At 41.8% G+C, this 24,530-nt stretch overlaps 3 protein-coding genes and 1 long non-coding RNA gene across 8 annotated transcripts in view; 3 read left to right on the top strand and 1 right to left on the bottom strand.

Moving 5' to 3' along the window:
* AFAP1L1 (actin filament associated protein 1 like 1) overlaps positions 1-5,193 on the top strand; it is a 57,742-nt gene extending 52,549 nt beyond the window's left edge. The window contains exons 18-19 of one of the 2 annotated variants that reach the window (XM_006906377.3): positions 1,697-1,825; positions 3,815-5,193. In XM_006906377.3, the coding sequence (XP_006906439.1) occupies positions 1,697-1,825; positions 3,815-3,838 (153 nt within the window). In that variant the 3' untranslated portion in view covers positions 3,839-5,193. The remainder of the gene's footprint in view (positions 1-1,696; positions 1,826-3,814) is intronic. The other variant, XM_006906378.2, reaches the window with a different exon arrangement.
* The window catches only part of LOC112475219, a 57,775-nt gene extending 49,915 nt beyond the window's left edge, over positions 1-7,860 (bottom strand). The window contains exon 1 of the long non-coding RNA XR_003044603.1: positions 7,677-7,860. This is a non-coding gene — a long non-coding RNA (uncharacterized LOC112475219). The remainder of the gene's footprint in view (positions 1-7,676) is intronic.
* A 110-nt stretch (positions 7,861-7,970) lies between these two features.
* On the top strand, positions 7,971-17,473 carry GRPEL2 (GrpE like 2, mitochondrial). Its single transcript, XM_006906379.3, has 4 exons — positions 7,971-8,123; positions 10,517-10,670; positions 11,571-11,652; positions 14,314-17,473. Exons 1-4 carry the CDS (start codon positions 8,047-8,049, stop codon positions 14,676-14,678), a joined length of 678 nt encoding a protein of 225 aa, XP_006906441.1. The 5' UTR covers positions 7,971-8,046; the 3' UTR covers positions 14,679-17,473.
* A 1,135-nt stretch (positions 17,474-18,608) lies between these two features.
* Positions 18,609-24,530, top strand: part of PCYOX1L (prenylcysteine oxidase 1 like) — a 9,377-nt gene continuing 3,455 nt past the window's right edge. Inside the window, exons 1-3 of one of the 4 annotated variants that reach the window (XM_006906380.3) lie at positions 18,609-18,753; positions 22,495-22,701; positions 24,154-24,328. In XM_006906380.3, the coding sequence (XP_006906442.1) occupies positions 18,666-18,753; positions 22,495-22,701; positions 24,154-24,328 (470 nt within the window). In that variant the 5' untranslated portion in view covers positions 18,609-18,665. Of the gene's footprint in view, positions 18,754-18,889; positions 19,157-22,371; positions 22,702-24,153; positions 24,329-24,530 lie in introns of those variants that run through there. The other 3 variants (XM_025043145.1, XM_025043143.1, XM_025043144.1) reach the window with 3 other exon arrangements.

Raw genomic sequence — 24,530 nt, forward strand, 5'->3', positions numbered from 1 at the left:
AATTACCATAGGCCGGTATAGCATCTTAACTTGTTATTATCTCACATAGCCTTCACAGTAGTCCTATGAGGTACTACTATTTGTACTCACTCCATGTGACATACAAAGAAACTGAGGTTCAAAGATGTTGAGTGACTTGCTCAAGGTCATTCAGCTAAGTGGGAGATGGGATCCCAAACCCAGGAAGTCTGACTCCAGGGCCCTGCTTTAGCCACCTTGCATATGCCCTCTCCTAGGACTCCCAGTGCACCAGGCCCTGTCCTCAGAGCTTTCATCCATTATCTCTAACATTCCTAGCAATAGTGCAAGGTAGATACTGTCACCTTAAATGAGACTCCCTCACAGAGACCTCGTTGACCTCAGTCTATATCAGATGTGTCTCAACATCAGCACTACTGACATTTGGGAACAATAATTCTTTTTTATATGGGATTGTCGTGTGCACTGTAGGATGTTTAACAGCATCCCTGGCCTCTACGTACTAGATGCCAGTAGCTCCACACTCCCAGTCATGACAACCAAAAATGTCTCCAAAAATTGCCAAATGTCCCTAGGAAGGTAAAATCACCCATTTAGGAACCATTGGTCTAAATTATCAACAGTCCCATCTGTTATTCTTCCTCTTAACATATAACTACAATTTGTGTGTACACACACACACATATATTTGTATTCTTACTTGTCTAATGTCTATCTCCTCAAATAGATGATATTTTTATTTATTAAGAACTGGAATATATCCTTTTTTTTTTTTCATGATAGCCCTAGCCCTTTACAGGGTCTGAAAAACAGGAGTGCAATAAATGTTTTTTGAATTAATAAATGTTATGCTTGCTTTCAGATGAGGAAACCGAGACTCAGAGACATGAAATAACTTGTCTGATAAGTGTGCCTTGTTAATGACAACTGTAAATCTTATTGTTGTCCAAGTTCACACCACCTGGTCACACCACACCCCATGACTAGGAAGCCAGGACTTTTTCTTACACCCTACACTTCCTCTCCATGGGACGGTTCCAACCTCATTTACAGATGAAGAGCTTAAGGACCAAGGACAAAACAACTTCACAGAGTCACAGAGGGCTGGTGAACAAGCCAGAAGTGGTTCACTCATCCCAGCAGCTTCTTCCCACCAACATGCCCTGATGTTCACATTCTAGAAGACTTTTCCCTCCATTTTTGATCCTTTCTGCATCCTTTGGAGATAAAGGGACGTCTTCTCTAAATTCCCCCGCAGGCTTAGGTGTTAATGTCACACTTAATGAACTACATCCAGTAAGGTACTAAGTAATCATCTGAAAATTTTAAGGGGTGAGAGCAGTATAGAAAATGAGAAGGATTACAGAAGAGAGAGCAAAAAATAGGGGTCTGAATCCCAGCTCTCCCACTCACCAGCCATGTGACCTTGAGCAGTGACCTGACCTTCCTTCCCATTTTTCTTATCTGTAAAATAAGATGACTAATAAACCTACTTCATAGGCTTAAAAAGGCTAAATGAGCAATCCACATAATGCCTGGTACATAGTGAGGGATCAGTAATTTTAGCTGTCATTACATTTATTCCAAGGCCCTCAAGTGTCTTCCTCCCCTCACTCTGTTTGATGCTGGCACGTTTGCATAGTAACATCTATTTGCATTCTTTTCAGGGCAGGCCTGTCTGTACTTCACCTATGTAATTATTTCTTGTCATCAACAGGAAACTGCAAATAAACCCCATAATAATGCCCCAGAGCAACCTCTCCCTGTCAACTGTGTTTCTGAGCTGAGGAAGAGGAGTCCATCCATCGTAACCTCCAACCAAGGAAGGGTGCTACAAAAAGCCAAGGTACAGCAATAGCTCAGCTAATCACAATTCAGAGATCTGGCAGCCTCCTTTCTATGGAAACTCACCAAGAACTAAAAAAGTCAGCTAGTGAGAAAGGCGAAGAACTGCCAACATGCCATGCAATAAAACTCCTGAACTTTGCTCAGAGCGAAGATCTTCAAATCTCATTCAGAATCTATTTACTCTTTTTAATACATAGTCCTAACAAGCTCAAGTTTCTGAGCCTACATTGTATTCTGAGACAAGAAAGGCCTATTCATAGGTAAGGAAACTGAAGATGAGGGAGTGAAGGGACTTGCCCGAGGTTATATAGAGCACCACTATGAGAACTGTCTTGCAAATCCACCTCTTCAATTCTAAGTCCAGAGCTCACTCCATGATACTGGTCCACAGTCCTGTCTCTGAAACTCTTAGGACCACCTGTGTTTCAGAATGTTTTGGATCTTAGAAAGGTAATATGATGCATATACTATATATGATGAAAAACCCCAACAAGTTCTCAGGAGGTAGCCTATAACCAAACACATTAATAATTCTACAGCAAGACACATGAATATTCAAAGCACATGAAATAAATAGATTATAAACAGCCTCATATCAATTCAGGTCATGTTTTGCCACCAAATTAATTTGTGCCAAAACACTTGAGTAAAAACTTTGTCGTCAGAGCTTTCTGGATTTTAGAATGGCAAATAGGAAAGTGTGGTCCTGAAAAATACCTGAGCATTAGAGAAGTTACCATCCAGAAGCCAGATCATCCAGACCAGACATCAACAAATTTTTTCTGTAAAGGGCCAGACAGTGAATATTTAAGGCTTTGTGAACTATAAGGTCTCTTTCACAACCACCTGACCATGTCATTGTAGCAGGAAAGCAGTCACAGACAATATGGAAATGAAAGATGAACATGCCTATGTCCTAAGAAAACCTTAATAATGGACACTGAGATTTAAATTTCATATAATTTCCACATCATGGAAATTTTTTCTAATGATTTTTTTTCAAACATTTAAAAATGTAAAAACCATTCTTAGCTGATAGGTCATACAAATCTGGCCTACTGCATGTTTTTGTATAAATATGACCCTTGACCCTTGTAGGCCATTGGAAGAACTCTGGATCTTGCTCTGACATAATAGAAAGTCACTGGCAAGTTCTGAGCAAGAAATTTTTTGGATATAAATTACATTTTTTAAAAGACCATGGTGGCTACTATGTTGAGAATAGATGAGGAGGTAAGAGAGATAAGTTAAAAATAGATGAGATGAAAAAGGTCTAGTGGAGGTGATATGAAGTGGCTGGCTTTGAAGATAGAGCTAAAGGATTTGCTGAGGATATGGAGGATGAGGAAAAGAAAGGAATCAAGGATGACTCCTAGGTCACTGACCTAAGCCACTGTGGTTCAGGTGGCAAAGACTGGGAGAAGAGCATGTTGGGACTAGAGAATCCTCCCACCAAGAATTTTCTAATCACCAAGTTCTACCCTCGTTCACACCATCACCTCCAGGGCTAGCTAAAAACCTCATGTATTGTTGATGGGTAAACAGCCACCAACTGTTGGCCATGACTTCACTACCCCTCAGATGAACTGCTAGACAGCCTGAGGAGAAGGAATGGTGCCCTGTGGGCTGCCTACCCTCACCCTTCCATACCAAACTGCTTTGGCTTCTCTCCCGTCAGCCTCCTACCCCCACCCCAAGGTCCTATGGAACAGCACTGGAGCCAGATGCAATCCCTACTTCCCTCCTTCTGGGCATCAGGTTTCTTGTCAAAGAAAGACAATCCTTGTGATATTTGAGCCCCCTTAGAGATGAAACCCATTGTGGAGAAATGACTTACCCACAGCCAAAGAAAGAGAGTAGGACTAGGTCATATGACTATTAGGCCAGTGGAGATTTTTATATAATTAGGTGCAGTGGAATGTTTTTATCCTACAAGTCACATTAGAATATTCAACAAACTGATTTGTCTTGTCTTTCTGTACCTCAGGAATGGGAAATGAAGAAGACCTAGAAAGAGGATGAGGATTTTATCCAAAAGAAATATCAGCTTGTTCATCTAAGGTGGAAATGCTTTTTTCACAAGGAGACATCAGAACACTGGAAGTAGCCCCCACTCTCCAGGGCACCCAAAAGACCAGCCTTTATTGTCTGCGTAATTATAGGGGGTATAGGGAGGGACGAAGTAGATGGGATGAGGGAAATGGAGAGTATCCTTATACAACTTTACAGAGGGTGAAAAATGGGGGTGGAGGGAGACAGAAATCTGCACAATTGTAAAGGTTTTGTTAAATGTTTTTGCCTTCCCTTCTGAAGAAATGAAAGCACATGTGAATAAGCCATTCCATCCCATTCTCAGCATCCCATTCCCACTCCTTAGGGCAAAGGAAGGAAGTGCTAAAGCATCAGTGATACAGTACAGAGACTTGATCATCCAATCACACTTGCATCATCTGGATTTGTGTTGGACATTACTGACAATCTCTGGGCAAGTAAACTGGCTGAAAATCAACAGAACTATCCTATCCCTGCCTGAATAAAGGTGAACAAAAGCTATCAAGAACATGCAAATTCTATAAGCATTCCTCATCTGCTTTAGGCAGATGCAGCTACCAAAACCCCAGATTTGAGCTGTTTTCAAATCAGAGGTCTGTCTGTGTATGCAGCAGGCAAGGAGGGGTTCCGCAGCTGACATATTTTAAGATCAGAGTGATACTTAGTGACAGGAGCATGCATTTCTAATGTCCACAAGATGTTGCAGGCTTTGTAGGGTGAGATCATTTGCTGTCAATCAAGTCCTTTATCTATTTTATATGACACTGGTTAGAAATCTAAGTGATATTCTTCAAGTGTTTATCCTTATCTTGCACTCAGAGGACCACCAGTCTGCTCTTCCATATCTGCTAACAAGTAAAACAATCAGGGAGAATCAAGACGACAGTGGCTCATTTCTGCTTTATGAGTGCCTTTTACAAACACTTGATACTTTTATAGACAGGTGAAGACCTCAAATCCCAAGCAGTCTCCTTACTGTGTTACTCGCTACTTTCTAAACACTGTAGGCACTTTATGAGTCTTTACATTTCCCACCAATAAAGATAAAACCATTTAACTGTATGAGCCCAGAGGTTAGCTCAAAAGGAGAGAAGAGAAATCCCTGAATAATTTCTGGACGCTTTGCTAAAGGTTTCACATACTTTACCCTGCCTAAGGCTTCACCTACTTGAGCTTCATCCAAACATTTCCACCCTCTGAGGTAGATGGAGACCAGAGCAAAAAACATAACCTTACCAAAAGTACCCAGCTGATCAGTGGCAGAGCATAAGGCTTAGGGCTTATGAGCCTGGATTCACACAGGCTAGATTTGAGCCCTGCCTCTGCCATTTAACAGCTGTGACTTTGGGAAAGTCACTTGACCTCTCTCATTCTTGTTTTTCTTAACCGATGAAAACCAGGTTCACAATTGTGCTTTCCACCCAAAACTGTTAGGTGAATTCAATGAGATAATAATACATGGGAAGCCTCTTGCACAGTGTTCAAGAAATGTAAATGCCCAATCAATAGTGGTTCTTATTACTAACTATATATGTCTGACTCAAAATCCTTTCCACTAGAGAAGAAATGACTTTTACATGGTAATTACAACCACCAAAAGCTATAAGACAACCAATCTGTAACTGACAATTTTCATTTCAGATTCCACCTAAGTGTCTTCAATGACAAAGGTGATCACATAATCTGGATTGTCAATGTCCTTTTTAAAATGTGGATCCTGGAATGTCACCTAACAATCTAACGGTGTCCTCATTTTTCCATGCTGTTATTTTGAGACTAAGTATCTTTTCTCGCCGATAGATCTTAGACTCTTTAAGAGGCGGGACCCTAGGAAACTAATAATTAACATTTATTAAGCACTTACCATACATTGGGCTATGTGAGCCAGGGACAGCTTCATAGGCATGCAACCTATGAAGGCACGCTTAGGAGGTCTGTGCTCAGTTGATTGCTCTGCTGTTGCTCTATTAGTAAGTTTAGAATAAGGGGCTCTACATTTTCCTTTTGCCCTTTAAATTACATAGCTGATCCTGAGCTAATTAATTACTTTTCTAGGCATTATCCCTTTAGTCTTCACTAAAACCCTGTGGGATAGGTTCTATTATTCCAATTTTCGCAGTTCAGGAAATGGAAGGCAAGAGAGGTTAGCTAACTTGCCAAAGCCGACAATTAGGAAGTGGTAGAGACTGCACTTGAATACAAGAAGTCTGACCCGAGAGCCCTTTCTCTCAGTTCCAAGGCTCTATTTCATTCATTCCTCCCCCCTGCACTGTGGCATTCAGAAGCACACTAGCTCTTAATATTGATGAATGAATGGATGCATGTATACAGCACATTTGGTGTAAGTTGAACAGCTAAGAAAAGTGTAAAGAAAATGGCTAAAGCAAGGAAGTCAGTTCTAGGTTGTTAAAATGCCTTGTTTGGTTGTTTTTCAAAGTATAGGCTCATGAATCTGAGGTGGACTTGAATGAAGCTCCATACTTCCCAATACCACCAGATGTTTGGACTATCAGATCTGTAGTGTCATTGGATCTTCAGTGGGGGACCTTGAACAGGTTCACCAACCTCTTTGAGCCTCAATTTTCTCATGTGTAAATGGGAGTTATAATCTCTCCTTAAACCATATTGCTCTTCTCCTAAGGCCAAAAGGAAACATAAAGTGCTGGCTACAATACATCAGATTGGGTCTTGGATAGAATATAAATATGCAAAAGACTTCCAGGTCTGTCCTCATGGAACTCACAGAGAAGCAGAGAGAAAATCTGACCCAAATAGCTACAATACAAGTAAGCCATGTTATGGTGAAGATTCAGAAAGATGAAGGCAAACTTCTCATCCCTTAAAGAAAATTTTTTTTTTACCTTAGGAACTATCCAGTCAGTAACTAGTCTGGCAACTCCAAATGCCCTCAACCCCAATCGCCAGTCCATCTTCATATCCTGTCAGGTTTCCAGACTAAATCTCTCTAAAATTCATCCACTTCTTCCTATCTCCACTAACTCCATCTAACTTCATTAATTAATTCAACAAATATTTCCTGAGTACTGTGTCTACCGTATGTACTAGATGTCAGAAATCACAGCTGTGAACAAGACAGACATCGTCGTGAAGCTCTAGAAAAAAAAACGAAACAAAACACTATGATGGAAACAAAAATGTGCTGGACACACCTAAAATAGTAACTACCTTAGATAGGGTAGTTACAAAGGTCTCTACTGTGACCCCAAGACCCTCGCATGGACTATTTCAACAGCTTGTCTCCCTCCTATTTCCCCACATCCTGCAATCTCCTCCCTCTAAGTGACTCCTTTAAACATGTAAAGGCTTTATAACATATTCCCACTACAATGAGAATGAGACTCAAGTTTATTAAACAAAAAGATTTTGACCTACATTAGGGCACTGTTCTCTGAAAATAAAGACAAAAAAAAAAATCTCTGCCTAAATGAAACTCACATTTTAGTGAGGGAAATGAGAAAACTGGAGGGAAAAGCAGGGAAGAGTGATGGAGATGGGGTCAGAACCAAGGTGCTTTTAAATTCCTCAAGACATCTGGCCCTGCCGAACCAGACATCTTATGTTGCCCTCCCCTTCCGCCAGTATTTCAGTCCCTTATTCGCAATACTGTCCCTCTTTACTGGATCCTTACAGATGCTGTTTACTTCTACCTGAACAACTTTCCTGTTCTTTTGATCTACACATTCTTCAGCTTTCAGTCCAAATATTATTTCCTTTAGGAAAACTCCCCACACTCGGCCATATTGTATTCTAGGCTTCCGCAGCACTATGCCCCTCACCTTTAAACCTCGGTCCTATTTTGACTTTATATCGCGTTTGCATTTGTTTGTTGCTTATAACTTCACATAAACTCAACGAAGGCACGGTTGACATCCTTGTTCGCCACGGATTCCGCGGCTAGCACCCAGCATACATTGCTGTTAACAGAAACACATCCTACGCGCCGAATACACCAGAGACCGGAAGTGCTGCGCCCGGGACCACCAGCGCAGTGCACTACAGGAGCCGGAAGAGTAGCATTCGCATCCGGCAGCCTTGAGAGGGGAAACGCCCGCGAAGGCTGCCGGGAAGCGTGGTTTTTTAAGTGAGCCTATCTCGCGACTCGGAGCAAGTGCGCGCGCGCTGCCTCCGTCAGCCTAGGTCAGGAACATGGCCGCGCGGTCCCTATGGGCGGTCCGGTGGCGGGTACAGCGCCTCTTGTCCTCGAGTGCCGCGTCGGATGGCAGGTAAGTAAGCGAGGCAGACCGCGGGGTTGTGGACGTGAGGATAATTCGAGACGAGCGACCTGGAGGGACAGTTGTGGGCGAGAGGACCCATCAAGCCTTTTGGCCGCTAGGATCAGGCTCTTACGGCCCCATTTTACAGAGGGGCAAACTGAGACCGACAGCGGCGCATCCTTGCCACGCCGGGGAAGGTGGGATGATTCGAGGTCACGACCTCTTAGGTGGAAAGTCTCTTTAGCCCCAAGCATAGGTTGAATTGGGCAGGTACCTGTCCCAGCCCCTTTTCCCAGCTGTTGCGTCTGCAGGTAAATTGGGAGTCTCTCCTCAGACTTCTGTGTGACTTTAGACCAGTCTCTTCCCTATTATCCAGGCTTCACTTCACCTGTTGGGAAAAGGAGGGCGTTAAGACTTGGTCTCGACCCAAGCGGCGCTTTCACTTGCCTTCGGGAGTCTGTGAAGTTCCAGTTGCTGCCTTTATTCATCGGCTGCGGCAGTTTTTATTGATAACTTATCATGACGGTTGTAGAACTATGGGTAGTTCTTTTTATTATCCCCTGAGGAAACAGAGGTTTGGAAATGTTGGGTAACTTCTTCAGATGATACTCGGGAAATGGTGGAACCCAGACTGGAAACCAGTCAGGGTTCTAGAATCGGCGCTTTTAATTAGTAAGCAATGTTAATTATTCTTAGGAACAATTCCCTGTTGACTGTTTCTTCCTGGGAAACAAAAACTGGCAGAGTAGGGACATGGATAAGGTTGGACCTCTGAAATGTAAATTAAGCCGTGGGAGAATCCGAGAATTACTGTATGCATAGCTTTATCACCTTTTTATTTTAAGACACCTGCCCTAACACCTGAGTGAGAGGTTGAATTCAGGGTTTGCGGCTTTTTTTTTTTTTTAATCACGATTAATTTTTTTTTTTAAGTCTTTTTGGCAGTTTGTGATGTAGGGAAGTGACCAGACCAGAAGAAAAATATTTCCTGATAAAATTCCCCCCACCCACCCACCCCCGCCCTGACTTCAGTTCTGCAGAAGTAGGAAGTGAAGGGCTCAGCCACAACTCCCCTCTCTGTCACTACTTGAGCTCTGGCCATTTTCCATTTAAACTGGCCTTAATATTCTCACCTACTTTCTGTTGAATAAACGTGGTTTGTTTGAGGTTTAGGAGGAAGGAGGTTTTTCACTCTGTGTGATTTGCCCCAGATCTGTGATGACCCTATTTTCTTACCCCAAAATTTAGAATCATGTGTATAATCTGACACCGGATCATAATCAGTGAATTCAGGACTGGCCTGGAAAGTCTGGGAGATGAAAGTTGTCTTGACTACACCGTATTCTGACTGTTCACTCTTTTTTTTTTTTTAAAGCAAACTCCTTTACTCCTTTACTCCTCTTTGAACCTTTGTTCAGATGCCACCTCAGTAAGCACATTTCAGTATATGTCATTTTATATAAATAATTATTTTTTAAAAAGCTTTTGTGCTCACAAATTGATTTTCTTGATTTTACTTCTCATCAAATTATAAGGATCCAGGAGGTATATTAGAAATTTCATTGAAGGAGGAGGGGTCAGAAGTACTACAACCCAAGATCTACAAACTAACCCCTACTCCCAATTTCTTCCTGTGTGAACTGAACTAAATGTCAAAACATTTCGGCTATACATAATTGTAGATTATAAACATAATCGAATACAAAATATATTTTATTCACCAGTTTACAATTCACAGTCCATACATATAGTGTTTTATGCATATTTAATTGACTTGATTTTATATACAGGTGAGTTACCATCTCAGAATCTTTCTTGTTCAGCACAGGTTCTCTTTTCTAAAAGCCTTACTTATAGTTCACGATCAAGAGGGTTTAGAATTTTAGCTCTAACTCCAGTTTGGTAAAATCCTTTTACTGGGCTTTATTTTTCCCACCTGTGAAATGAAGGCTTGAACCAGAACTATATGGCTTTGTGTTTTGAATTATGCCTGCTGATATTGCCCTGCCAGTTCTGGGTGTCAGATGTTGGTTTTCTTTTCCTGACTTTTGTGTCCCCACTACTGGTTATTTCTGTTGCCTGGTGCTCAGTATCCTGGCTTAATAGAATACTATCTATGTGATCTTGAGCAAGTCTTAATCTTCTCTGAGCCTCAGTTTTCTTACTGTAAAATGGGGATGGTAATAATACTTAAATGTTATGAAATAAAAAGATGATTTAAGTAAAACCCTGAAACAGTGTCTGGTACTTAGTAAGCACTTTATAACTTCATATTGTTACTGTAACTGAAAGTACTTTGTCTAGAGTTCAGTCTGGAAACTTCCTGATCTCTGAATTTTGTTGTAACTTTGGCTCTCCATGATGGCATTTCTTCATTATGCGCCACCTCCCTCCCACTTTAGGGGATGTCTGCACCTTTTCAGCACCGCCACCCAGAGAACTGCTGGTGAGGACTGTAATTCTGAGGACCCTCCCGATGAGCTTGGGCCCTCTCTTGCAGAAAGAGCCTTAAAGCTAAAAGCTGTTAAACTAGAGAAGGAAGTCCAGGATTTAACAGTGAGTGCATATTATATTATCTGTTCTGTTCTTCACATTCTCCTTCTGGTTTAAATATCCAATAAAGTTTTTTGTGTCGATTTTTAAAATTGTTTCCTCTAATGGACTCTTTACCTTTCCTTCTACTTCTACTCTTTTGCTAGGTATACTAGGCAAAATAATCTGTAGCAGTTCAAAAATATCACTGGCTAAAGATAGTCATCTTTTTCATTTCCCTGTTGTGTTACACTGCTTAGGTATCTGATACTTTGGTAGCTTCAAAGTAGTACAGTGCCTGGCATATGATAGACACTCAATAAATATTTGTTGAATGCGTGAGATCATTTATCACTGTACTCTGCTGATCAGACTACATTTGGCAAACTGTGCCCTGTTCTGGGTTGACAGACACACTTTGAGGAAGATAGATATTAGAGTAATTACAAAGCAAGACCACCCAGAATGGTAAAGAGATTGGAAAGCATGTTTTATGAGAGCAGTTGAAAAAAGGAAAGGAAAAAAAACAGGGATTATAAGAATGAAAGAGAAGACTAAAAGGACTAAAATAATTGCCTTCAAATAGTTGATATATTTTTAAAACGTACTCTTGGTTGTCCTAGAGTTCAATTCAGTTAACAAAAGTTGGAGGGTGAATGTGAAAAAGAAAGCTTTTTCTCAAGATGAGCTTGAAACCTTGATAGAGTATTCGAACTAGAAGGCTAAATGACAGCTTTTCAGGGCTGCTTACAAAGAGTGGGTTCCTGCTTTGACTAGGGATTTGGAGTAGCTGATCTAAGATTTCTACAACTCCTACTATTTTTTTTTTTTTTAATTAAAAACCTAACACGAGGAAAATATTTGTAAGCAAATACATTCTTTTGTACCAAAAAGCATTCGTTTGACTTTGCTTTTGATGGTCAGGTGAGATACCAGAGAGCTGTAGCTGATGGTGAAAACATAAGAAGACGAACTCAGAGATGTGTAGAAGACGCCAAGATATTTGGTGAGAGATTTATTCACAATAAAAAATACCTTCTACTTTAAGGCCACTTACTAACAGTTCTGCAAACTGAACGTAGTGAAAACACATCTGGGTCCTTAACTGATCCCTGCTCTACCCTTTTATTATTCCCATAGTCTTTCTATGCTGCTTATAGGGAATGTTGTCAAGTGAACCATTTGCTTAAATATTGCTTGTGTTTATTTTGACCAAACCTTTATTTTATTTTTCAAGCATGTACATTTAACATTCTAGTGTTTATACAAATAATTCTGTTTTAACACATTAACCAAACAAGTGAATTATTAAGATGTTCAGAGGAGAATCCAAAGAACAGATGCATAGATCAATCAAGAATGTTGAAATTTGCTTCACAGAAGCAAAATTGGTCTGTATCTATAGTGCAATAATCAATTGCACCTCTACTAGACGATTTTTACTATTATGGACAAGAATTATTTGCATTACTCTCAGTATTCTGCAGTTTGCTAAGTTTTAAAATAACTCAAAGACAAAAGCTTGGACCACATAGAAGCAGATAACGCTGGAGGCTATGCTTTATCATATCTATTTTTTCATTAATGATGTTGAATATTTTTGGTCTGTTTCAAAGCCTTTCAGAAAATTTTCTCTACATGCGCCACATCTCGTTCCAGATGTGTTCATGAAAGTGTTAATTGAGTAATAGAAATTCAGTGGTAAAGAGCAAATCTGTGATTACTCGCTGTACTCACAATTTAATATGGAGCATTGTACTTTCACCACACATAGAAAGAAAGTGCTTGAGAGGCCTTTGCATCCTGTTTAATCTAGTCTTTTACAAGTAAGCTGGAAAAAAAGTGAATTTGTGATAGATGTAGACATGAGTCCATTGTCTCCTGACCTCTAATCACACTACTTCCTGTTCTCTGGATTTTGTCTGTTTGTGCACAGATTGACTTCATTCCTGTCCTGTCTAATCCCAGTGCTTTGGCATAGCATTCTGCTTTTCATCCAGTGCTGTAGACATCATGTTTCAAGGCTCCAAGTACCAATTAAGTCCTGACTCTCAAATTGTATCCCTGATATTTCATCCAAGTTTTAGTCTCTTATTTCCAACTGTCAGAGGCCAAGCCAAGCCTCTTAGTCCATAAATATAGTTTTGAATTTCATCATTAAAAATGTGTGGAAATTTCTCTTTTGTTATATAATCACCTACATAAAGTCTTTGATTTTGCCTCTAATCCCACAAAACCTAAAATATTTACTATATGGCCGTTTGCAGAAAAAGTTGGCTAACCTCTGAGCTACAGGGAGTTTCTGTAGTAGATAGACCGATTGTGACCGGTTGCAATAGCTAGGGAAGACTTCTTGCCCACTTAAGGGGAGCAGGGTGAGTTGGCTTACCGAAAGTCAAGCTCTGAGTTAGGAACTGGCTTATATCTGTTTCCTTAAAAATTAATAAGGTACCCATGAACAAGTACATATTAACTAAACTCAAAAGAATTTAATAGATAATGAAATATATTTGTTTACAGAGCAAAGTTTGTGTAGCAAAACATGCCATATGAGTCATTTCCTTAAGTCATTTCTTCCTGTGGCCAGGAATACTTAGAAAATTGAAGCTTGCTAGTGAGCATGGAAGTATGAAAAAAAGTAGAATGCTTTTAAAGGTTATAGTATGATGACTATTCTAGGGATAAAATTTTGTCTCAGTAATCTACCTTCTCTTAAATAGTTCACAAAGGATCCTCCCTCCCCACCCCAAGAAATGATGCCAACAAAACTACTATTGAAATGATACAATAATTAGAAGGAAATCAGAGACTGAACCCCTCACTGTACAGACAAGAGAACTTAGGCTTCTGTTTACCCAAATTCCTAGAACTTTACTAAGTAGAAGCCGGGGCTCTTTGTACCCTGGCATTATATAAGTCAGCCCAGAAGCTTACAGCTTTCAACTTCTCTTAAGAGTGTCTGTCTTTTGACTCACCAGAGATGCCTTTGATATTCTTGATTGATCTTTATAAGACATTCTCTTGAAAATGATGAGATTTCTCAACAGCCAAGTTCGCTTTTTTCATGTGATCTATAACAGTTCATGTGATTCTAAAAAGATAGGACTAGTTTTGGCCCATCTCTAGCAATTACATATAACTTCGTAGCAGGCAGTTAGAGACTTCATTTATAGTTGTGGCTTACTTTTTGTATTGAGCCAGTCCTTAAAATAAATCACTCTTTTGCCCCGCCTAAGCACAGCCTTATCAACTGTTTTTTTATTACTTCCCTCTATGAAATCTTAACATCTTATCCCTATTGAGAATGGATGCCTCAGCACAACTGAGACAGGCAAGAATTTTCAAAATGTACATAACTTCAGTGCTAAAAATAAATGCAGCAAAAGTATAAGAAACGTAAAAATGGTCACATTTTTAAAGTTCCTCAGCCTTATTTATAGTCTTACCTAGTTCTTGGCTTCTGACCATCTTCCCCATTTCCTAGTATGCCTTCCAAGAGAAACTGGCTTGTCATTGGGTTAGGTAGTAATTATTGATGATGATCCTTGAGTTATATATGGCAGTCTGCTCACTTCCTAGGGTGCCCAGTATACTAGCCACCTATCTGTGCCTTCCAAGAGCAGGGTGATTTGCTCACAAACAATAAAATTATCTGGCTTCTCTATAGGAATTCAGAGTTTCTGTAAGGACTTGGTAGAGGTGGCAGACATTTTGGAGAAGACTACAGAGTGCATTTCTGAAGAAACAGAGCCTGCAAACCAGAAGCTCACTCTGGAGCAGATATTCCGGGGGTTGTCACTTTTAGAAGCAAAGCTGAAAAGCGTGTTTGCCAAGCATGGCCTGGAGAAGATGACACCCATTGGTGACAAATACGACCCTCATGAGCATGAACTCATCTGTCATGTGCCAGCTGGTGTTGGGGTGCAGCCCGGCACAGTGGCATTGGTAAGGCAAGATGGCTACAAGCTTCATGGCCGCACCATTAGACTTGCCCAGGTGGAAGTGGCAGTGGAATCTCAGAGAAGACTCTGAATGGGCCATGAGGAACCAAATGTTCTTCCAGAGCGCAGTCACCTGTGTTTCCTTTATTTATTAAACTAGGTTTGTACATGAGGTACTTCATGTGATCTGTTTTGGATTTAGTCATATTGGCTTTATTTCTAAGATACTCTATTGATTTAATGTGACCTGTTCGGTCTCATCAGAAGTCTTGCCATTCGGCATTTGAACAATGTGACAAGTGTTTCTATGGCCTTTATGTTTAAGAAAATTATTTTTAAATTAGTTCTCTGAGGACTTTCAATCCAAAATCTTTTTAAAAGTTGGAAATGAGTATATGTTTATGTATTTTGGACTAATTGTTCCTTTCTGATAGTCCTTATAACAGGTATTGCATAGGATCTTGTGTATTTTGTGGGAAAAGAGATTGGTACATTTGGGTACTTAAGTGATAATGCTTTATAGTTGTGTGAATGTAGATCGTTTGGGTTGATTTTTATATACATAGATTTTTCAGGACTTTCTCTCTTTATTTTATTTTCCTTATAGCCATTTTTTGTCCTCGTAGTCCCTGCCAAGTAGAATTCATATTCACACTCATTGCTCTTTTCCGATTCCCATTTACAAGGCCTAAGGCTCAGGCTAAACTTGGAAGACAGGAAACATCAAGAAATTCCAGATACCCAGGTCCCTTTCAAGCAAGGATGGCCAAGAAACTTTGTGCTTTTTTTGCTGAGTTATCTTCAACTTATTTTCAGCCTCCTTGGTATATAATAATTTCAGGGAAACTGAGGCAGCTAATGACCTAAATTGGTCTATATAGGTAATTTACCTACAATTTCTCTTTTCACCAGCCTTGAAATCCTCTGCCACTTTGTCAAATTTAAATTATGATCCTTTATTAGATTATGGAGGGATGTGGTCAGGGAAAAAATGTTAGGTTCCCATTCCTTTCATTTAATTATGCTGAATTTTTTTTTTAATTGATACAATTCACTACCTCTCTTACATTGAAAAGTTTTGTTTCCTAGTTTTTGTATCTGTCATACATTTCGCTCCCCTTTTACATGTTAACCTAGACATATGAGCCTCTGTGTTTATTTTTGATTCTTTCAGTCTTGCTTCTTGTAGCTGGTGTTCTGTAAAAGATTTGTTCAATAAATGAGTTAGTGAATAAATGATACATCAGACTTTAGAAAGGAGGTCACTTATGCCTATTTTAATGTTAGAAGAGGCCTTGATGATGTAACCTTGCCCCTTCCACTTCTTCTGAGTATGAAAACAGACTTTTTAGAATTGGACTCAAAGAAAATGTCTAAAACTAGTGAACTAAATTTCAGTAAGAACTTGAATAAGGAACAACTAGATATTAACTTCAGTCATTTAAGATTCAACAGTTCTTTAATGAACTTGCGAAAATGTCCCCTGCAGACAATTAAATGTTAGCTGTCCAGATTGCATAGGTTTAGATTTAAGTTAGTTGCCCATAAAATAAATCCATTTCTACAGATACAGGAACCCTTGACCCCTTTCAGTGAAGTGGTAAAAATTATTCTCTTAGATATATATAATTCTAGAACAGTACACAGACTTCTGTCAATAAAGTCATCCCCCAGTGGGCCCTACCGTCTTCACCAGATTTAGACACTTTAAAAAAAAGTACATGATTTTAAAATGCACACAACACTGCTGGTATGATTTTAAAACCAGAACCTCTTTTGTCATTCCACTGAGTGCGTACTGTAAGTTTAATGAGCAGTCAGTTTCACAATAGGAATTTGTCTTTTTTTGCCTATATTCCTGAGATTGACAGATGATGACAAGAAAATGAGCCAATTATAATTACCCATGGGTTCTTGGATTACTAGCTGTCATTACCAGTGAATTAGAATAACCATAATTTTACATATGAAATGTTCTGATTACCTTAAGTTTTCTAATATTCCTTGGAACCTCCTGTTTTAGCAAGTAGATTGAGAATAATTTTTAGATTCTTTTATTAGTAGTTTTGTGGACTTAAAATTGTAAATTTAGAAGATGGAGCTATAACAGTAAGAATATAAAGTTGAAGGGCTTTCGGGAGCTAGAGCAGCATAATAGAGCAGAGAAGCTTGGTAGGCAGAGACTTGAACATGAATCCCAGCTCAGTCATCTGTGTAACCTTGGGCCTCAGTCATTTCACTCTTCTGAGGCTGATTCCTTATTTTTAAAATGATTATAATAATTTTCTCACAATATTGTGAGGATTAAATGAAATATGTAAATTGCCTATTACAGTAGGTCTTCAAATATTTATTTTTAGTGCTCTTTATTATACATATTGTTTTTCCTATGTTTTTATAGCTGACTAAAGTCTAGGAAAAGGGGAAGACTGGTTAACAGATGCTTAACAAAACATAAGCTAATCAGAGTAACTTATTTTCCTTCTATCTTCTGGTGGTTTGGGTTTTGTTTTGTTTTGTTTTTAATCATAATGCAAAAAATCCATGTTTTTAGACTGAAGGAACAAGAAAATTGTGTCAGGGCTCCTAATTATTTTCATCTTGATGGTAAAGTGAAAAGACACTATTGGCTTGCAGAAGATATGTAGGGAGCTTTGGCTCACTTGAAGAGGGGATCTTGGTTTTTTAGTACTTGGATTCTACAAATCTTACAGATTTTCCTCACTATCATAAAGGAATCAGTAATATTTAGTGCTTTCATGGTAAAGGATTTGATAAATGAATAAAGGTATTTAAAAAACTAAAGCAAAATCAAATAGAGAAAACTAAGGATGATATATGGTATGCAGAAATAACTTTAATAAAACCCAACTTGAAATAACTGCAGTTCACGTTTAATGTCTTTGTTTGCCTAATTCATATTGTATATTGATATGTTATGGTCACTTTATTGACCACTGACCCACCTTGTTGATCAAGTCAGCACATAAGAGAACTTTGCACAGTTATTAATGAATGCTTTGTTAAAAAATTAAGGAATATTTTGAGTCTTAGAAAGTGAACTTAAAAGATTTTGCATTCTGACACATCTCCAAAAAGTTTTTTTTTTTTTTTTTTTTTTTAAGACTATGAAGAATGCATGTTTACTCATCTACCACTTCACTAGTAATCCAGTTTGGCCCTGTTATGACTCAAAGCTGATTTAGGACCCCAGCTATACACTCTTTTACTGTTCTCTAAATTTCTTCAGCTTTTTCTCTTAGCCACAGTCTGATTCAATAAATATGGATTTTATTTATCCTGAAACGCATCCTCGATTTTATTTTCTGCTAGAGGAAATCTTTCAGTCTCATAAACTAGCCGCATTAGTCTTGTCTCCTCAAACAGTGAAAACGGGAGTTTATTCCTACCGTTCCTCTCCTCTGAGAGTGGATGAAACCCTTTGTTTTTTAAGTGGAAGGCAGAGATATAAACTGTAGAAGCTGCAAATAAACGTAAATAACAATCTCAGTAGCATCTGGCCTTGTTTCGGCATATGCATAGGGTAACCCTGACTGCATGCTTGGTCAGCAGTTTCCAGCTTTGGGAGACATTAAGCATTTTCACATTCCTTATCTCGTGATTGTTACAACCACTTAGAGCAGGGAAACCGAATGAGACACGGAGCAAGCAGGTTACAGAGCTAGTAACTCTCAGAGGTTGGCCTTGAACTGAAGTCGTCAAAACTTCAGTTCTTTTTCTTCAGTCAATCCCCTCTTTGTTGGGTCCCGGTCCTGGTCCTGGTCCTGATGCTGAGCACCGGAGCGCGCGCACCTGCGCCGGGCAGGATGAGCCAGCCAATGAGGAGCCCGCATCCAGGAGGCGGGACGGGGAAGCTACCAATGACAGAGTCTGCCCGAAGAGAGATGCAGCTAATGAAGGCCTTGTGTTGGAGAGAGACGACTACTCGTCCAATGAGAGGCTGTGAGCAGCGAGGGTGGAAGGCGGACCGGCCAGTGGGGCTCCGGGGCGGGGCGGTGAGCCAGCGCCAACGCGCGAGCGCCCGAACTCTGGCGTGCTGTCTGCGTCGCCGCCCGCCATGGCCCGCGCTTCCCGGCTCCTCGCCTCGCTGGCCGCGCTCCTCGCTGCCGCCGCTACAGGCGGAGACGCCCGGCCCAGCAAAATCGGTGCGGGAAGGACGGGGTGGGGTGCTGAGTTGGGGAATGCTGCGCGGGAAGAGGGTTCTCAGCCGGCTGCAGCAGGGTGGGGGATGGGGAAGGCAGCTGAGCGAGGCAGGGGTCCTCTGGGGAGGAGGCGGGTGGAGAAGAGGCGAGGGACTGCGACTGGGCGAGGAAGGGGACCGCAGTAGGCATGGTGCTGATGCGGAGGGTGGCATGGGCATGTGTCGAGGGCTTCCTGGGGCGGAAGAGAGTCTTAGGGCAAGACCGGCCACTGATCTTGCCGAAAGATCCAGAAGCATTGAGCATCTGCCATGGACCCGACTTTTTGCCAGGTGCCCTGATGACGGAGAAGACAGGGTCTGGGCGATTGTCATTCACAAAAGTTTATTGAAGGCCGTCTGGGAAATAGGTACGGTGCTCCATAGTTCCTTTTCAGACAAGACTGCACAATACAGGGAAGTTAGTGCTAAGGCTGTAAGTACCCTGATATAGAGGAAGGGCACTTCACCCCAGACTTTGATGGCCCTGGCAGGGTGTTGGAGGGCTTCCTGAAAGTAACGTCTAAGCCAGAACCTCAAGGAGAGTAGAAGACAGAACCCATGGTAGGTCTGCTGGAGATAGATTTGCTGAATTAGAGTGGGGAACTTTTAACAGCAGTCTTTTTTTTTATTCCAACATTTTATTTTGAAAAATTTCAAATGTACACCAAAGTTGAAAGAATTATGCAGTGATCATCTGTATTCTCAACACCTGGATTCTGCCGTTAACAAACTGCTACTGTATTTACTTGCCCTATCACATACCTGTCATACCTCCATTAATCCATCTTATATTTTAATGGATTTCGAAATAAATTGCAGACAGGACACTTCGCTAAACACTTCATTGTGCATATTATTGACTAGCATTCCATATATGCTTAGTATTTTTCCTCTTAACAGTTGTCATTTTAACATGAGTCAAAGATTTTCAGATCCCTCACATATATAATTCCCATAGGCAGAGCTGCTGGGCTTCTCGTGTGGGTGAGTAGGCGTTCCTACTCCATTCGTCTGCCCTTTGTGTACCCCTCTTGGCAGGGAGGGATGTCCCATAGGAGCACCACAGACTTAATAGAGTCAATGCAGTGCTAAGGCTTCTTGGTTTACAAAACCACAGCTCAGGCCCCAAAGGGTTAAGACATACTGAAGCATGCCAGAAATCAGGTTGGGATTGAGAGTTTAGGGTTTTCAGAGGAAAGAAGGCCAAAGTGGTCAAAGAGGACCTCATGTAGAAGATAGATTTTGAAGGATGGGAAGGAGTTAGGCAGACAGTGTTTGGAGGTGCTGGGCACTCTCTCATCTCTTGGGAATGGGCAACAACTGGACACTTCATGCTGACCACTCAGGGCCTCCTCCCAGCACTATTGCTTCTGGCAATGCAGAGCTTGCTGCCTGCTTCATTGCAGCTGGCCCTGCTTACCTTGCCCCAGGAGTCATCTAGAGCAGGACACTTGGCAATGCCAAGCTGCCCTATAGCTTCCTAATTGTCCTCAGCCCTCTGACAGGAGCTTCTGTCCACCCTTGATGGTGACTCTACCCACAGTGAGAATGCGGAGTTTCCTGTTAGAATGGCTTACACTTCAAACTGCTGCAGGATCAAGCCTGAACACCTGGGTGTAGCATTAGACCCCTTAAATCCCCCATAGTTCCACACACTGCCCTGCTCATGCTCTTACTCTGTGGGGGCTGTGTTTCTGCCCATAGGCAAAGCCAGTTGTCCACGATCCTGATCAAATGTTCCTTCCCCTGTGAAACCTGTGTTTCCCCACCCTCAAGCAGGCAGAACTCATTGCTTCCTCTTCCAGATTCCCTAGAAAGGTGTTGTTGCATTTAGTCATACATTGTCATAGCTGATTGTGCATGAGTCTGTCTGCCCACTCCCTGCCTGGGCTCAAGAGGACAGAGGCCCTGTTTGATTCATCTCATGTACCAGCACATTGTACCATAGACCAGAAAAGTGGGTGTCAGTTCATGGGTGTTGAGTGAGCTGGTTCTCAAAGAGATGAGGTCTTCTGCTTCCCTGTAGCCCTTAGGCAGCTTCCAGGCCTTGTGATAGCAGTTTCTCTGGGAAAAAAAATGGGTAATTTGGAGCTCTGTTGCAAATGGAGGAGAGGGGAGCACACTGGTTTGAAAAGGTTAATGGCATTCTTGGAAGTAGCTTTGTGAACACTGAGAAGGAGGAAGTTTGTTTTTTCAAGTTGCAACAAATACTTAATGAACTCTCCTGCCTGCCAGGATCTGGGGACAGAGCGATCTGCTCTCAGTCCTTAAACAGACCATTTGAATAGAGTGTGCTAAGGACCAGGCGAAGGAAGAGGAGAGTGATGCGGAGATATGCAGGAGGGATGCCTGAGTGGTCTTTAGGTGGGTCAGGCAAGCTAAGAATGACGCAAGAAGGCCATAGAAGTCAGCAAGGCAGGGTGCAACAGCAATGCCCAAGGGAGCAATGCATGCATGAGAGAGCAAAGTCACATGCTCCACAGCAAAAGCAGTCGAGACAGACAAGAAGGTGGAGTGTTGCAAGAGTGGGGCAGCGAATGGAGTAAGTGGAGGCCAGATCATAAAGCACCTTGTATTGTTGCCTTCTTGACAGGAGATAGTGGTCTTAGGGTCCAACATGGGTCCAGGAAGGACAAATCACACCAGATTTATCTTTTTCCTTTTTTCTTTGTCTTTTTTCTTTTTTTTTTTTTTAGATAGGGTTACTAGGTTATCAGATGAGAGGAAGCTGTGTCTCAGATACATGGTAGACAAAAATGGTAGGTAGCATGGCAAGCACATTCAGTAGCTTCAGATCTGCTTTACTGTCCTTTCACAGTCCTATTTGGTATTAGTGTCTAAATTAATATCTGTCCGGACGGTGGTTCCGAGTAGCACCTCACAGACCTGTCTAGTGAAATGTTTTTATCCGTGACTTGAATGAGAGTACTGATGGCGTATGAACCAAGTTTATAAATAACAGGAAGGTCGGAGGTATAGGAAAGACAGTGGATGATAAGACCCAAAAAGACTTCAACAAGCCGAAACTTACAACAAGAGTCCAAACTGGAACAGAGTGCCTTATGCAGCAATAATCAACCTGTCACAGGATGCATTCCAGTTTTGGCAAACACCGATGTAGAAATGATTTAAGTGTCAGGTGATAGGTTGGACTAGAGCAAGGGTTGGCTGACTTCTTCAGTAAAGGGTCAGAGAGTAAATATTTTAGACTTTGCTAGCCTTACAGTCTGGTGCAACTACTCAACTCTGCCTCACATGAAAGCAGCCAGAGACAATAAGCTAAAGAAAGGGTTTGACTATATTCCAATAAAACTTCGTTTGCAAAGATAGGCATCTGCTTGGATTTGGCCCATAGGCTATAGTCTGCTAACCCTTGAATTAAGGAGTGGTTTCCAAGTGCTGATCTACCTAACAGTACCTATCAGTGACCAGGTTTTCATAGTGCAATAAAAATAGAGACAAAGTGTCTTTTTCTTTATAAAATGAGGGTAACAGTAAATGGCTGTTTTCAGATTGTCCTTTATTCTTTATTAATAAAGACTAGTCTGCAGGGTTTTTGTTTGTTTGTTTGTTTGTTTTTGAGGTGTCATAAGTATGAAGGCAAGTGCCGGGGAACCCCTGGCCCAGAAGTCCACGAAGGTGTGACCTGCAGTCTCATGCCCATGCTCTGTCTCTCTCCTTGCCTGCCTCCCGGGCCTGCTGACAGCTGTGGTTGGGGCTGGAATCGGGGGCTCTGCCGTGACCCACTTCCTGCAGCAGCACTTCGGCCCCCGGGTGCAGATCGATGTGTTCGAGAAGGGGACAGTGGGTGGCCGTTTGGCCACCATCTCGGTCAACAAGCAGCACTACGAGAGCGGGGCCGCCTCCTTCCACTCCCTAAGCCTGCACATGCAGGAATTCGTCAAGCACCTGGGTGAGTGTGATGTCCTGAGGCTCCATCGTCCAGCCTCCAGGGCTGACAGCAGCCATCAGGCCCTTCCTAGATTGCCCCTGTGGTCAAGGCCATAAGGTCATGCAGCCCAATCTCATTTTACAGATAGAGCAGCTGAGACCAGAGAGGGGAAGAAACTTGCCTGAGGTTACACAGTGAGTTAGTTGCAGAGCCCGGATTAGAACTCAGGTTTGACTCCCAGGCCAGTTTCTTTCCCTTTCCACCTCTTAATAATCATATTTGTGATGGCTTTCACATGCCGTGTGCTTACCAGTGTCCTGGCATCCTTGTAGGTGGTATGTAGACATTACTTCTAATCTTCCCCACCAGACTACGAGAGGTAGGTGATGTCTCCTCCTGGGGAAATTGAGGCTCAGAAAATGTATACACCTCAGCTAAGGCCATGCAGCTAATAAGTGAGAGAGCTGGTATTCAGCTCCAGCAGCGTCTATCCAAATCGCAATTAACGTATACCATTTGACACAAATTCCATTTCTCAGAAGTGATCCTGCAGGTATACTTGCACATAGGCAAAGTGGCATACGCACGAGGTTATTCATCACAGCATTGTTTGGAATAGCAAAAGGTTGAAAAGATCCTACCAGCCCACCCACTGGGATCTGAGATTAATAAATTATTGTGTGAGGACACAGACTATTCAGCAGCCAGATGAGGACATCCCCTACACCCAGATATAGAACGATCTCCAAGACACAGCATGTCAGGTGCAGGACAGTATATAGTATGTGGAGGTGGGGAGAAGAATAACATAGAGATAGGCACATTTATGAGTGTTTCACAAAATATCTCTGAAGGATGCTGAAGGAAGGAACTTACTGGTTGCCTCTGGGTAAGGGAACTTAGTGGCTCAGGGATAGGAATGGTGACTTGGGACAGGGCCTGTAACCTCTAAGCCTCGGTTTCCACATCTTTGAGTTTTGAGTGGGGGAGCTAACACCTGTCCTGCCTCTTCCCAGACTGTGAGAGGATGGAGTTAGATACACAAGTCTCAGTGCTCTGGAAGTTGTAGAGTGTAGTTGGTTTACAAGGAGCTGTGATTCTTCCATGTGGTCTTGGTGCCCAGGGCTGCCCTCCCAGAGCGGCACTGCGGCTGTCTGCCCCTGGACACTCTGGGATGACATCTGAATTTCCTTCACTCTGCTAAGTGGATCTCTGTTGAAAAAAAAAAATGTGAACGGGTACATTATTTTTATTTTTATCTCTATTGATTAGCCAGGCCAAATATTCCCCCAGTGTATTTGTTTACTATTTTAAACAAGCAGCTCATATGAACAAACCAAAGTGTTTCTATTCCTTTTAATGGAGCCAGTCCGTTTGCATCCTTCAGGAAAGCCCTGAATTTCAGCTTCAGGCAGTACGTCTCCTGGGGGGCCCTCCGAAGGGGACCTGAGGGCCTCCTCCATGTCTCCTCAGGGCTGAAACACCGGCGAGAGGTAGTGGGCAGGAGCGCCATCTTCGGCGGGGAGAATTTCGTGCTGGAGGAGACTGACTGGTACCTGCTGGACCTCTTCCGCCTGTGGTGGCACTACGGCATCAGCTTCCTGAGACTGCAGATGTGGGTGGAGGAGGTCATGGAGAAGTTCATGAGGTAGGGCTGGGCAGAGCTGTGGGGTTTCCAGAGGGACAGAGAAAAAGAGGTAGGGAAGGAACCAGCCTGACTGTAAATTGTTGAAAAGTAAAGGTGCTTGCTGGGTGTGAGAACCCAGCACCATTTAGTCCAGTTTCCAATCAAGCCCCAAGCGTGAGGACTGTACTGGCTCAGTGCAGGCATGGTCTCTGGTACTGTCACA

This window comes from Pteropus alecto, unplaced genomic scaffold (genome assembly GCF_000325575.1).
Source record: "Pteropus alecto unplaced genomic scaffold, ASM32557v1 scaffold40, whole genome shotgun sequence".
Lineage (NCBI taxonomy): Eukaryota > Metazoa > Chordata > Mammalia > Chiroptera > Pteropodidae > Pteropus > Pteropus alecto.

Coding starts and splice junctions, on each gene's coding strand:
- GRPEL2 (XM_006906379.3), top strand. CDS start 8,047: ATGGCCGCGCGGTCCCTATGGGCGGTCCGGTGGCGGGTACAGCGCCTC. Junction 10,671..11,570: donor AGGAAGTCCAGGATTTAACA/GTGAGTGCATAT, acceptor TTTGATGGTCAG/GTGAGATACCAGAGAGCTGT. Junction 11,653..14,313: donor AGAAGACGCCAAGATATTTG/GTGAGAGATTTA, acceptor GCTTCTCTATAG/GAATTCAGAGTTTCTGTAAG.